Consider the following 14,321-nt stretch of genomic DNA (forward strand, 5'->3'; position numbering starts at 1 on the left):
CAAAGATTAATCAACAGGAGAAACTACATTTCCCAGCAGATCTCGGGGCTAGCTCCCGCTCCTACTTTCTTTTCTGCCAGGGCTAAGAGCCACCAATGATGGGTAGGTATTTGAATAGACCAATAATATCATGGACCTGTTCAAGTTGAGGCGGGACATTTGAATTATCCAATAACAAAAGAGATGAGGAAGCACCGTAGCCAATCCAAAAGTGCGAGGGCGGAGTCTGAGGCAGGGGGGCGGTGAAAGGAGCTGCTGACGAAGATGGCGGCAGAAGCGCTGGGTGAAGGGGAGGTGCCAGCTGGGGATTCCAGCCGGAGGTGAGCCAAGTTCTTGATCCAGCTGCCTAGGAAACGAGGTTGTGGGCCGATCGTAGTGCCGCCCTTGCCTTGAGTCACGGAGACCCACGGGGCTGGACTTTGTTCCTCCCTCCCACCATCGCGCGGGTGGGGGCCGAGGCGCGTTAGTGGGTTCCCGTGGCGTCGCCTGCAAACCCACCGGTCGGGGGTGGCGGCGCTGCGGGTCTCGGAGAGCTGACGCGCGGTTCGGCCACTGAAGGCCAGGGCCGTTTAGCCAGGTCCCCAGCGTCACACAGCGTTTCTGTCTGCACGGAGGCAGTCAGCTTGGGTCAGAGCAAGGACTTGGCGAGCGGTTAGTAATGGACGTGCGTCCTGGGGCCGGCCCGGGAAGCCCTCCGCGGTCAGCTGTCAGCCCACCTGCCTGCGGACGCGCTCCGAGAACTGTCAGATTGGACGAGACAGTCCCTTCCAAGCGCCCAGTACTGACCCTAGCAGATGAGCATCACGCCATCTGTGATCTTCTTTTTCCTACAACAACCAAAGAGCAGATGTCAAGCCAGGTGCCGGTGGCTCACGCCTGTGGTCCTAGCTATTCAGGAGGCTGAGACCTGAGGAAGCCAGCCAGGCCAGGAAAGCCCCTGAGACTATTGACTCCAGTGATCCAACAAAAAGCGGGAACACTGGACCTGTGGCTCAATTGGTGGAGTGTGAACACCCCCCCCCCCCCCACTAAAAGAGCCTCCTAAGGCTTTGCAGTCCAGGGAATTATGACTTTATTTCTGTTTTTTGTTTGTTTGTTTTTGTTTTTTGTCAGTCATGGAGCTTGAACACAGGGCCTGGGCTCTGTCCCTGAGCTCTTTAGCTTAAGACTAGCACTATACCACTTGAACCACAGCTCAACTTCCAGTTTTTAGGTGGCTACTTGGTGATATGAGTTTCACAGACTTTCCTACCCTGGCTGGCTTTGAACGCAGCTCTTCAGATCTCAGCTTCCTGAGTAGGTAGGTGCAAGCCACCAGCACTGGCTAATGTCACTATATGTGTGTGTATACATATACACACATATACATATATACACATATACACACATGTATATATACATATATATATGCCACTATGTCAGTCCTGGAGCTTGAACTCAGAGCCTGGGTGCCATCTCTGAGCCCTTTTGCTCAAGGCTAGTGTTCTACCACTTTCAGCCACAGTGCACCTACTGGTTTTCTGGTGGTTAATTAGGGATAAGAGTCTCTTGGACTTTCCCTCCGGGGGCTAGCTTTGAACAGTGATCTCAAATCTCAGTCTCTTGAGTAGCATGATTACAGGAATGAGCCACCAGCTCCCAGCTTCATACCACTGTTTTTGAGAAGTAAATAGTTTTAATGTATATGATAAGATAAAGATTTAAGATCCCTTTTGGGGGGCTGGAATGTGTCTTAGTGGTAGAGTGCTTGCCTAGCATGCATGAAGCCCTGGATTCGATTCCTCAGTATGACATAAACAGAAAAAGATGAAAGTGTCACTGTGGCTCAAGTGGCAGAGTGCTAGCCTTGAGCAAAAGCAGCTCAGGGACAGTGCTGGGGCCTGAGTTCAAGCTCTAGGACTGGCAAAAAATAAAATAAAATAAAAATCCCCCAATATAGGGTCTTGGTATGTAATGTAGCATTGGGTTCATAATCCTCCAGCATGCTATAGAATGTTCTCCAAATAGGGAATTTTGATGTTATTTTTCTAATGTGATTAATTTCTTTCTTAATGTTCTCTAGATTGGATCAGAAAGTTTAAGGAAGCTGTCAGCAACATAATGCTAGTTCCTGTGTGTGTGTGTGTGTGTGTGTGTGTGTGTGTGTATGTGTTATGTCTTTTTGTGTATTGGTACTGGAGCTTGAATTCAAGACCTTGCACTTTTTGCTTGGCGTTTTTGCTCAGGACTGGCTCTCTACCACTTGAGCCAGGCCTCCACTCCCCCATTTTGCTGGCTAATTGAAACCGTGATCCTCAGATATCAGCCTCCCAAGTAGCCACCATTAAAAGCTACCAGTGCCCTATAATACCAATTGGTTTGATACCAAAAGAATAATAGCTACCAAGTAAATAGCCAGTAAATTGGCATTATTTATATTCTGAGAAGTATAATTAATTATCCTGTTCGATAATATTACATTGTTACTCTATAAAGCAACATCTCAGGTTTCCAATAATGTTTAGACAAGAAGGTAAGCAGTTAAGAATTCTTTCATCTATAGTTTTCAGATTTATATCAGGTTGCTAGAGTATCTTGAAATTAGTTTAAGTTGAGATCAAACGTAGGGAACTAACACAGCAGACTGTTGGAATCTAAATTCAAGATAAGAGGTCCGTACTACAAAAACCTAAGACAGTGCCTCATAAGGGCATACCTTAGGGTGTAAATGTTTTAAGATACTTATCCAAGAAATTAGATACTGTTCTCTGAAGTCTTGAAGTACAACTTATCAACTTTGGACTCTAACTGGTATTTAAAACAAGCTGCCAGGGCTGAACACATGAGGCCTGTTTTGTTCTTCCTATGTATGGTCTTTATGATGCCAATTTAAATTTGATTTTTAGGGAAGAATATAGCAGTCTTTTATTTAGTACTTGTATATTCCTTTATTTAGTACTTGTATATTCTTTATCTAATATAATATTTCCCTGAAAAGTAGCATATTTAAAGCCTTTTAGAGTTGAAAAAGCGTGAGTGGATATTTCTCTATGAGTTAGGCTTGGATATTTGAATATAGTTCATATTTTGATAGATGCTGCCAGGATCTTGGTACTTGGAGAACAAATCAAATTTAAGCGGTTCACCAGGGAGGAAATACTTAGTTTTGTGGGTATACAATTTGGCTAGTAGTCAGTTGGAAGATACGTTTGCAGGAGGCAGGGTTTTTTCACTGCCTTGAATTTTGCAGATTTGTGGGTTCACCATGTCTCAAATGCACCTGCATTTCTTTTATTATTATTACTATTATTATTATTATTTATTTATTTATTTTTTAGCTGTGGATACTGTTGCCTGTTCTTTTACCAAGCATATGGCTTTACATGTAGAGTGCCCTCTAGTGCTAAAAGTAATGATTGTAGACTATAAATAGGTTATAAAGACTATTCTTAGCTGGGTGCTGGGTGGCTCACACCTGTAATCCTAGCTACTTAGGAGGTTGAAATCTGAGGATTGGGGTTCAAAGCCAGCCTTGGGGAGGAAAGCCTGTGAGTCTCTGATCTCCAGTTAATTACCAGAAAAGCTGAAAGTGAAGCTGTGGCTCAAGTGGTAGAATGTTAGCCTTGAGCAAAAAAGTTCTAGCACAGCATTCAGGCCTTAAGTTCAAGCCTTATTCTTGAGAGATCTTGCCTCTGTGATTTTTTTTTTTGTGTGTGTGTGTGTGCTAAATCCTTGGAGTCCTTCCTATTTCTGTTACTTTGGGGCTTTCTCTATATCTGCCTATTTACCCTGGCAATATCTATGCCTTTTTTGTTGTGGTGGTGGTGTAAGGAATGTATGTCAGGCACAAGTTGTCTATGACTGAGGCATATCCCCCACCTGTGCAAAAACTTTTATAATACTTTTATAGTGAAGAAATTAGCCTTTAATATGTACTTTGATTCTTGTGGGGTTTTTTTTTTCCTTTTTTTTTTTGGCCAGTCCTGGGGCTTGGACTCAGGGCCTTAGCACTGTCCCTTCTTTTTTTTTGCTCAAGGCTAGCACTCTGCCACTTGAGTCACAGTGCCACTTCTGGCCATTTTCTATATGGTGCTGGGGAATTGAACCCAGGGCCTCATGTATACGGGGCAAGCACTCTTGCCACTAGGCCATATCCCCAGCCCCTTTTTTCCTTTTTGTTGTTGTTCTTTGGTGCTAGAGTTTGAAGCCTCACACATGGTAAGTTACCTCTACCATGCGCTCTCATGCAGGCTAGGCAAGCACTATACTACTGAGCTACATATGCTATATCTCTAGCCTACCCTCCCAGCCCCTCCAAGATTTATATCAAGTTGAAACAAGATTTAGGCCCAAACGATTGGTTTTCTTTAAAAAAAAAAAAGTCACGGCTGGGGATATAGCCTAGTGGCAAAAGTGCCTGCCTCGGATACACGAGGCCCTAGGTTCGATTCCCCAGCACCACATATACAGAAAACGGCCAGAAGTGGCGCTGTGGCTCAAGTGGCAGAGTGCTAGCCTTGAGCGGGAAGAAGCCAGGGACGGTGCTCCGGCCCTGAGTCCAAGGCCCAGGACTGGCCAAAAAAAAAAAAAAAAAAAGTCACGAATTGTTGATTGTCCATACAAGTACTGTTTTCTGTCACCTAGCTTCAACAGATCTGAACAACTTGTCTTATTTGCTTCAATTCCCTCTCTGCCTTTTCCATAGTGCAGTGATTTATCACAAGAACTCTTCTCAGGTCTTCATGCCTCTTACTATCTCTTAACTACCTTCAAAACATAAACATGGAGCTGGGAATGTGGCTTGCCTTACATGCACTAAGTCCTGGGTTCGATTCCTCAGTACCAAATAAACAGAAAAAGCTGGAAGTGGCGCGGTGGCTCAAGTGGTAGAGTGTTATCCTTGAGCAAAAAGAAGCCAGGGATAGTGCTCAGGCCCTGAGTCCAAGACCCAGGACTGGCCCCCCCCCCAAAAAAAAATCATTATCCTGAATTTTATTGCATTAAAAAAATATATTCTATGCCCTATCAGGGGTTAATTCTGGGTTTCTGGTTTCTAGTATAAGAAGGGAGCAGGTACTCAGTATTTTTTCCCCACATATTAACAGGAAGTCTTTTCAGCACTTGACTTTTATTAGCTATTTTTGTGCTGGTCCAGGCCTTGAACTCAGGGCCTAGGTGCTGTCCTTTAGCTTTTTTGTTCAAGGCTAGTGCTCTACCACTTGAGCCATACCTTCACTTCTGGCTTTTTGGTGCTTCCTTGGAGATGAATCTCATGGACTTTCCTGCCCTGTCTGGCTTTGAGCTGTAGTCTTTAGATTTCAGCTCCTAAGTAGCTAGGTTTATAGGTATGAGCCTGCCATAATTTAACATATAGGTATGCCTGCCATAATTTAACACAAGAAGAAATAGAAAACATGAACAATCCTATAACAAAATAAATATGTAAGAGGAAAAAAAACTTCACAAAGAAAAGGAGGTCTAGATGGCTTCATTGGTCACTCACTTCATACATTTAAAGAAGAAATAAAAATAATCACCCAAAATAAAAACAAATAGCATAAACATGAATGTCTGTCTCTTGTCTTCTACTAAGGTTTCAGGTTTGTCTGAGTGAGTAGTGTGTTCATATGAATAAAAATGTGAGTAGGGGGGCTGGGGATATGGCCTAGTGGCAAGAGTGCTTGCCTCATATACATGAGGCCCTGGGTTCAATTCCCCAGCACCACATATACAGAAAACGGCCAGAAGTGGCGCTGTGGCTCAAGTGGCAGAGTGCTAGCCTTGAGCAAAAAGAAGCCAGGGACAGTGCTCAGGCCCTGAGTCCAAGCCCCAGGACTGGCCAAAAAAAAAAAAAAAAAAAAAAAAAATGTGAGTAGGAGGGTAGGAGGTATAGTTTAGTGGTAGAGCTCTTGCCTGACATATGTGAAGCTCTGAATTTGATCCAGGAATGTAAAACAAGAAGAAAAAAATCCCCCAAAACATACAGTGAAAAATAAAGTGGTTTTTTAAAAAACAAAAACAAAAACAAAAAAAACCTCCTGTTTCTCTTTCATTCAGTTCCCTCTTCAGAAGCATTGTGACTTCAGTTTTTGAAAATTTTTATAGTGCCATTTATTATATGGAAATTTTAGTGTGTGTGTGCGTGTGTGTGTACTGGGGCTTGAACCTAGCCTAGCCACTGTCCTTGGATTTTTTTTTTCCCCTCAAGGTGAGTGCTCTTTCACTTGATTCACACCTCCACTTCTAGCTTTTTGGTGGTTAATTGAAGTCTGAAAGACTTTTCCTCCTGGGCTGGCTTTGACTAGCTATCCTCAGATCTTAGTCTCATTAACTAGGATTACAGGTGTGAGCCACTAGTGCCTGGCCTGTACATATTTTCTAACATTTGGATTTCCATGTTTCTGCCTCTTTTCTGTCTGGAATTCATGTTTTGTGTATGATGTGAGGTAGGGAGCACTTTTCCTCTCCCCCCCCCCACCTGTGTAAAGTACTCACCCTGATGCTTCTCACCTTGCATAGTGCACAGTGGTGACAGAGGTCCACTGTTGAACTTCACGTAAGTGTTGTAGAATACCATTAACTGCTCCTACTTGTAGGAAAGTGCTCAGAAGTCCTAATAAGTACTTCCTTTCAGGGCCCATAATATGTCCTTGTGTTTTCTAACATGTCTGGAATTTGTGTAGGCTGTGCTGGGGCAGGGAAAGGACCGTTTCTTTGTCACACAAACAAGGACAAAGTCTTTTTCCCATCTCTTCGATTTACCAATGCCTCATCAGAAGCTTTCAGCATTTATGTAAGAAATTTATTTTATTCGACTTGAGCAAACTTAAGAAGTTGGTTTAAATATTATAGAATAGGAAACTTTTTACTTTAATGTATTTTCCCCCTCTAGTCTTGTCTTTTAAATTTCTAAACATGTTTCTTATATTGTGGTATTGTTTATTCTTTGGAAAGAGATTAATGTTGGCTTTATGATATGGGAATAACAACAAAAACCTTGCTATAATGGGCTTTTCCATCTCTTTATCTTCCATTTTCTTTCTTTTTCAATCATTTTCATCTGGTAGAACTTTGTACTAGATGCTCCACTCAGAAAAAGGGAGGAAAACGCTTGAAAGAAAAAAGCCATAGTTTAAGAAAAATTTAAGTGTGGCATATGAAAGTGAATCAACCTAGCAGGGAAGAGGGGAAAGCAGAGTAGAAATGAGATTGCTATGTGTTACTTTTCTTTTAGACTTTCAAAGTTTGGTTGTTTTTTTTTTCCTCTTACTCCTTATAGATAGCAGAGGCAGCCCCTGGTTGTTGTGGTTGTTGTTGTTTTTTTCTTTTACTCCTTATAGATAGCAGAGGCAGCCTTGCTTTGAAGGTGTTTATTTTTCTACCTGTTTAGGCTATTTAGACATTTGCCAGGGTGATGCCAGATAGGAAGAATTCTGTTCAGAACCACTGTAGTTAGGAGCTTGGCCCTTCTAGCTCCTTTCCCAGTTGTGCGTTTGATCGTTTAATACTGAAAAAGTATAGTGATTAAAAAAAAACTTAGAATCTTGTGTTCTAGAAATTAAAAAGTAAATCTGTTAGCACTATGTGTATAAGGGTTTCTACTTCAGGAATATAATAGATGCTATTCACGCACATTAATATACTGGAACTAAATTGATCTGAAGTAAGTTATTCATAGAAGATCTTGAGTTCCATAAAATGATTAATTTAGATGCAATAAATCATACTTTGTTGTTGTAAGAGCCCTTTTCATGATTTTCTGGCCTTCTCAGTAGGGTGATAATTTCTTATTAGCAGTGATTATATATAATAGATCTATATTGACTTTTGGTTTATTTATTTATTTATTTATTTTTGGCCAGTCCTAGGCCGTGAACTCAGGGCCTGAGCACTGTCCCTGGCTTCTTTTTTGCTCAAGGCTGGCACTCTGCACTTGAGCCACAGCACCACTTCTGGCCATTTTCTGTATATGTGGTGCTGAGGAATCGAACCCAGGGCCTCATGTATACGAGGCAAGCACTCTTGCCACTAGGCCATATTCCCAGCCCCTCTTTTATTTTTTTATTTTGCCACTACTGAAGCTTGAATTCAGGTCTTGGGCATTGTTTCTTACCTATTTATGAGTCAGGTGAATTTGCTTGACTTAAATGTGATAACTCGTCCTGTCTGGTTTATGCTGTATCTATTTGTCATTTGGTAAGTATATTATATAACAGCCATCATAGTTAATTGATGATGGATAAAAACAATGATATTTCTGCTGTAAAAGATGGAATACCACAGTTCTTTAAAGAACCATGTATTAGAAGTAAAAAGAAGCTGGGTGCTGGTAGCTCACACCTGTAATCCTAGCTACTCAGGAGTCTTGAGATCTGTAGATCATGGTTTATTGCCAGTCTGGGCAGGAAAGTCTGTGAGACTCTTATCTTCAATTAACCACCAAAGAGCCAGAATTAGAGATGTGGCTCAAGAGGTAGAGCACTAGCCTTGAGCAAAGGAAGCTTAGGGACAGCGCCTAGGCCCTGAATTCAAGTCTTGAGATACCAGTCTTAGGACTTTGTTTTTGTTTTTAGCCAGTCCTGGGGCTTGGACTTAGGGTCTGACTACTGTCCCTGGCTTCTTTTTGCTCATGGCTAACACTCTACCACTTGAGCCACAATGCCACTTCTGGCTTTTTCTGTTTATGTGGTACTGAGGAATTGAATCCAGGGCTTCATGTATGCAAGGCAAGCACTATACCACTAAGCTATATCCCCAGCCCCATCCCCCCCCCTTTTTTTTTTAAAGAAGTAGTAAAAAGGAGTCCTAATATCAGGCACTAGGGAAAAAAAATTTTCTTAGACTTAAAAGAGCTTTTTGAGGACTGTAGTCTATCTAATATAACATGGGAGTGAAAAATCTGAGATCAGGAGCCCTAGAGAGAAAAACCTTGCAGCAAAGGTAGATGATGCATGGGTCAGAGGTAACCAGAATTGAGAGTTTTAAAAATAAAATGGTGAGGGGCTGGGAATATGGCCTAGTGGCAAAAGTGCTTGCCTCCTGTACATGAAGCCCTGGGTTCGATTCCTCAGCACCATATAGACAGAAAATGGCCAGAAGTGGCATTGTGGCTCAAGTGGGAGAGTGCTAGCCTTGAGCAAAAAAGAAGCCAGGGACAATGCTCAGGCCCTGAGTTCAAGGCTCAGGACTAGCAGAAAAATAAATGGTTAGAGCTGGGATTGTGATCTGGTGCTTGCCTAGCATGCATGAAGCCCTGGATTCGATTCCTCAGCACCACATATACAGTAAAAAACCAAAAGTAGCGCTGTGGCTCAAGTGGTAGAGTACTAGCCTTAACCAAGAAGAAGCCAGGGACAGTGCTCAGTCCTTGAGTTCAAGGCCCAGGACTGGCAAAAAATTAAATAAATAAAAATAAAGTGGGGATGGGAATACAGCTCAGTAGTAGAGCTTGTGCCTAACATGCATGAGGCCTGGGTTTGATGTTGAGCATCACCAAGTAAGTAAATAAGTAAAATCTATTTATAGACCTGGGCAAAGTAGAATTGCTATCTATTTTATGTACTCATGTCTTCTATTCTGTGAAAGCTTCTTGGTTATGAGGAACTGAATCCAAGGGCCGCTGTCTCAATTAGAGAAAGATGGTTTTAAGAAAGCCTCTGCCTGTGTGTGGACCCAGCAACCAATGAACCCATTGTGTAAGGCGGGGGAAAAAAACCCACACATAGATGATCTCTTTAAAGATTCTTCTGTTTCTTTCTTCTTCTTTTTTTTCAGTGATGCCATCTGTAGTTTTGTCATCTGCAATAATTCTTCCCTTCGAGGTCAGCCCATTATCTTCAATCCTGACTTTTTTGTGGAGAAGCTCCGACATGAGAAACCTGAGGTGTTTACTGAGTTGGTGGTCAGCAATATCACAAGGCTTATCGATTTACCTGGAACTGAGTTGGCTCAGCTGATGGGGGAAGTGGACCTTAAGTTGCCTGGCGGGGCTGGTCCAGCAGCAGGATTCTTCCGGTCTCTCATGACTCTCAAGCGGAAGGGTAGGTGATGTGTTTGTGAAGTGAGGACCTGTCCCAGGTCTTCCCCAGCTTCACTCTTTTTTTTTTTTTGTGAAGAACCAAAATTTTATTTCTGAAGCCAAAGGGGTTTGGCTTCTGAAATATCAAGCAGCAATATTGAACAAAAAAGAGAACGGACACAGAAGACATGCAAAATATAAGCTAGATTCAAGAAAAATTAGATTTAACAGACAATTGTAAAAATAGTTGGAAAAATGTTTAGATTCTGTACTTACTTTCTGGAGAAACAAGCCACATTTTGAACAGTTCAAATGTAAGGTTAGAAAGGCATTTCATGAAAATGAAATCCAGTGAAAAATCTAATTGTTGCTGATCAATGAATGGGCTCCCCGGGTTCAATCAACTACAAGGGAGAGAGGTATGATCAAGTGGTACGAAACACAACTGGGGCCAAGAGCTTGGGCGGGAGCACTTCCAATAGGAAGGGCAGAGACATGTAGAGTGCAACAGTCATTAAATATGACTGCATTTGGTGATCTTTCCTCTTCCTCCATTCCCTCTCACACCCAAAATACATTCTACTTCCCCAGCTTCACCTTGCACATTCACTGAGGAGTTTTAATCACCCTAAAGTAGTTTTGGGGGCATTTCCCCCATTTTTTACTAGTAGAACTTTAAGTAACAAAAGTTTTTTGTTTTGTTTTTTGCCAGTCCTGGGGCTTGAACTCAGGGCCTGAGCACTGTCCCTAGCTTCTTTTTGCTCAAGGCTAGTGCTCTACCCTTTGAACTACAGTGCCACTTCTGGCTTTTTGCTGGTTAATTGGAAATAAGTGTTCACAGGCTTTCCAGCAGTGGCTGGCTTTGAACCACAATCCTTAGATCTCAGTCTCCAGAACAGGGCTGGGAATATGGCCTAGTGGTAAAGAGCTCGCCTCAGTCTCCAGAACAGCCATTGGCCCCTGGCTTTTAAGTTCTTTTTTTGTTTATGTTTAGATTAGTTATTACTAAACTAGCCATTATTACTTGAAGAAAATGGTAGCTGGGCACTGGTGGCTGACATCTGTAGTCCTGATTGCTTGGGAGGCTGAGATATGGGACTGAGGTTCAAAGCCAGCCTGGGCAAGAAAGCCTGTGAGATTCTTATCTCAGATTAAGTACCAAAAAGCTGGAAGTGGAGGTGTGATCCAAGTGGTTGAGCACCATTCTTGACTGAAAAAGCTCAGGGAAACACTCAGGCCCTGTGTTCAAGCCTCCAATAAATACCAATACCAGCACATGTGCACATACAAAAAAGAAAATGCTAAGATGTTGTTTTCTTTCCTTCAAGGAATCTATAGTCTAATATTGAACTTGGAAGAGTTGATTGACAGTTGTTCTGAGTTTTCTGGTTCTTAGTGCTAAGGTTTTTAAAAAAGATTTTAAAAAATTAACACTATACAGAGGAGTTAATGTGATATTTGCACATATGTGTATAATATACTTTCATCAAATTCTTCCCATATATATTAATCTTTCTTCCCTCGTGCCTACTTCTTCCCTAGTGCTAAGTAAGGTATTTATTACTGACCTCAGGACAACATTTGATGAACTGTGAAACAGGGTGGTTGAATGGTTTTAAAAGTAAAATGGGTTTGTACTGTTTGTATGAAATATAGTCCTGCCCTGTTATACGGTTTTTCAGAAAAAGGAGTGGTATTTGGATCTCCACTGACTGAAGAAGGCATTGCCCAAATATACCAACTGATTGAATATCTTCACAAAAGTAAGACAATTTGTAGTTTGAATATCTTCACAAAAGACTATTCTTAGGTTATTGACCTTTGTTTAATAAAGAATTGTCCATTTTCCAGATTGTTATAGCATTTAGTTACTAGTTGCCAGTTAACAATCATCAAAGGAAGTAATGATGGTTAATTTCACATGGCAGGGAGCTTGAACTCAGGGCCTCTGCGCTGTCCCTGAGCTCTTTTTGCTCAAGGCTAGCACTCTACCACTTTGAGCCACAGTTCCACTTCTGGTTTTCTGGTGGTTAATTGGAGATTATGGCCTCATGGACTTTGCTGCTGGGCTGGCTTTGAACTGCGATTCTCAGGTCTTAGCTTCCTGAGTAGTTAGGATTATAGGAGTGGGGCACCAACTTCCAACTTGGTTCCTTGAGCTTTATCTTATGTATTGATTTACTTTATAGTCTTTCAGGATGTGTGTGTGTGTGTGTGTGCGCGTGTGCGCGCGTGCCTAGAAAATTACATTTACCCCTTATGTAAGACAATTCTGGAAAAATTTGGTGTCTATAGAATCATGACATTTATTCAAGGGATCATGATCTCTACAATTTTGTGATTAACATACACTTTTAGTTATGTCACCTGTGCCCGGCAAAACCTCCTTTTAAAAGGCTTTGAAAGCTGGTTAGTGGTGATTCATACCTGTCTGTAATCCTAGCTACTCAAGAAGTTGAGATTTGAAGATGAAGGTTTGAAGCCAGCCTGGACAAAAAAGACCATGAGACTCTCTCATCTCCAGTGAACTACCAAGCCAAAAGTGGGGCTGTGCCTCACGTTATAGAGTTCTAGCCTTGAACAAAATAGCTAAGGGACAGAACCCAAGTTCTGAGTTCAAGTCCTAGTACCATCACACAAAAAAGAAAAAATAAGACTTTGCAGAGGGTATTTTAAGAGAAGAGTAGCATGTTAATTACATTTTCTCTTTTTTGTTTTTCCTCTATTGTCTGTTTTTTCCATGCTAAGCAGATTTGCGAGTAGAGGGTTTGTTTAGAGTACCAGGCAATAGTGTTCGACAGCAGATTTTAAGAGATGCTCTCAATAACGGAACTGATATTGACTTGGAATCAGGGGAGTTTCACTCAAATGATGTTGCCACCTTGCTGAAGATATTCCTAGGAGAGTTACCAGAGCCCTTACTGACACATAAACATTTCAATGCACATCTCAAAATTGCTGGTAAGTATAGGAAGGAGGACATGCAAATGTAACTATTTCTTTCAATTTAGTAACATCTTTTGGAATTTTCTGTTGCTGTGACTCATAGAAATACTTTTTTTTGTCCCCATGCGGCTTGAACTCCAGGCCTAGGCACTGTCCCTGAGCTTTTTTGCTTAAGCCAGGCGCTCTACCACCTGAGCCACAGCTCCACTTCTGGCTTTTTGCTGGCTTATTGGAGATGAGTCTTACAGATTTTTCTGCCTGGGTTGGCTTTAAACCGTGACCCTTAGATCTCAGCCTCCTGAGTAGCTAGGATTACAGGTGTGAGCTACTAGCATCTGGCTTCAATTGTCTTTATTAAGAAATAAATGTTAATCAAGACTAAGAGCTGACAAGGGCCAGTTGTTTATTTTTGTATCCCTGATGGAACCTATTATAGTCCTTTGAACATTTTAATTGCTCAATGAATGTACACTTTCTATTGGATTGGTTGGCTTTATAGGATTCATACCTCAGATGTTACTGCTTTGATACATTTGTCTTAGTTTGGGACTTTTGCTAAGTATTTTTAATAGAAAGATGATCTTTACACTTGGAAGTTAGTTTTTCTAAAATAATTTTGTTCTCTGAGTAGGCTATACATTCATATGATTCATAGTTTAAAAGATTCACACTTTGACAATAAAGAAATGAAAAAAAAGAAAGCCAGGCACTGGTGGCTCAAGCTGGTAATCGTAGCTATTGAGGAAGCTGACATCTGAGGATCATGGTTCAAAGCCAGCAGGAAAATCTGTGAGACTCTGTTCTTGAATTAACTACCAAAAAGCTGGAAGTAGAGCTGTGACTCAAGTGGTAGAGTGCTAGTCTTGAACAAAGAACCTAAGGAACAGCTCCCAGCCCCTGAGTTCAAGCCCCAGGACTGGCAAAAAAAAAAAAAAAAAGAAAGAAAAAAGTCTCACAGACTTTCCTGCCCTGCCCGGGCAGCCTTTGAACCATAATCCTCAGATCTCAGCCTCCTTAGTAGCTAGGATTAGGTATGAGCCACCAGTGCCCGGCTTTAATGGTCCATTTGTATCTCACAAATAGTTTGCTCATTCTTTGTGCTGTGTGGTTTTCTTTTTCTTTCCCTTTTTTTCTTTCAGTTCTTTCTTCCCTTTCTGTGCTATTGGAGCTTAACATAGAGCTTTAGGCTATTGCTTTTTTTTCTTCTCTCTTTGGTTCTCTACCATGTGAAATGTGCCTCCACTTTCATTCAGCTTTTGCTGATTAATAGGAGATAAGAGTCTCTCTTTAGTCTGTCTGGGCTGGCTCTGAACCTAGATTCTCAGGAATCAGCGTCCTGAAAAGCTCAGATTTATAGCCATTAACTACCATTGACTGG

At 41.6% G+C, this 14,321-nt stretch overlaps 1 protein-coding gene across 1 annotated transcript in view; it reads left to right on the forward strand.

Annotated features, from left to right (window-relative positions):
* The first annotated feature begins 250 nt into the window (after window positions 1-250).
* The window catches only part of Arhgap19 (Rho GTPase activating protein 19), a 35,732-nt gene continuing 21,661 nt past the window's right edge, over window positions 251-14,321 (forward strand). The window contains exons 1-4 of the mRNA XM_048338576.1: window positions 251-320; window positions 9,754-10,019; window positions 11,680-11,760; window positions 12,749-12,958. Of these exons, the coding sequence (XP_048194533.1) occupies window positions 265-320; window positions 9,754-10,019; window positions 11,680-11,760; window positions 12,749-12,958 (613 nt within the window). The 5' untranslated portion in view covers window positions 251-264. The remainder of the gene's footprint in view (window positions 321-9,753; window positions 10,020-11,679; window positions 11,761-12,748; window positions 12,959-14,321) is intronic.

Source organism: Perognathus longimembris, chromosome 2, assembly GCF_023159225.1.
Source record: "Perognathus longimembris pacificus isolate PPM17 chromosome 2, ASM2315922v1, whole genome shotgun sequence".
Lineage (NCBI taxonomy): Eukaryota > Metazoa > Chordata > Mammalia > Rodentia > Heteromyidae > Perognathus > Perognathus longimembris.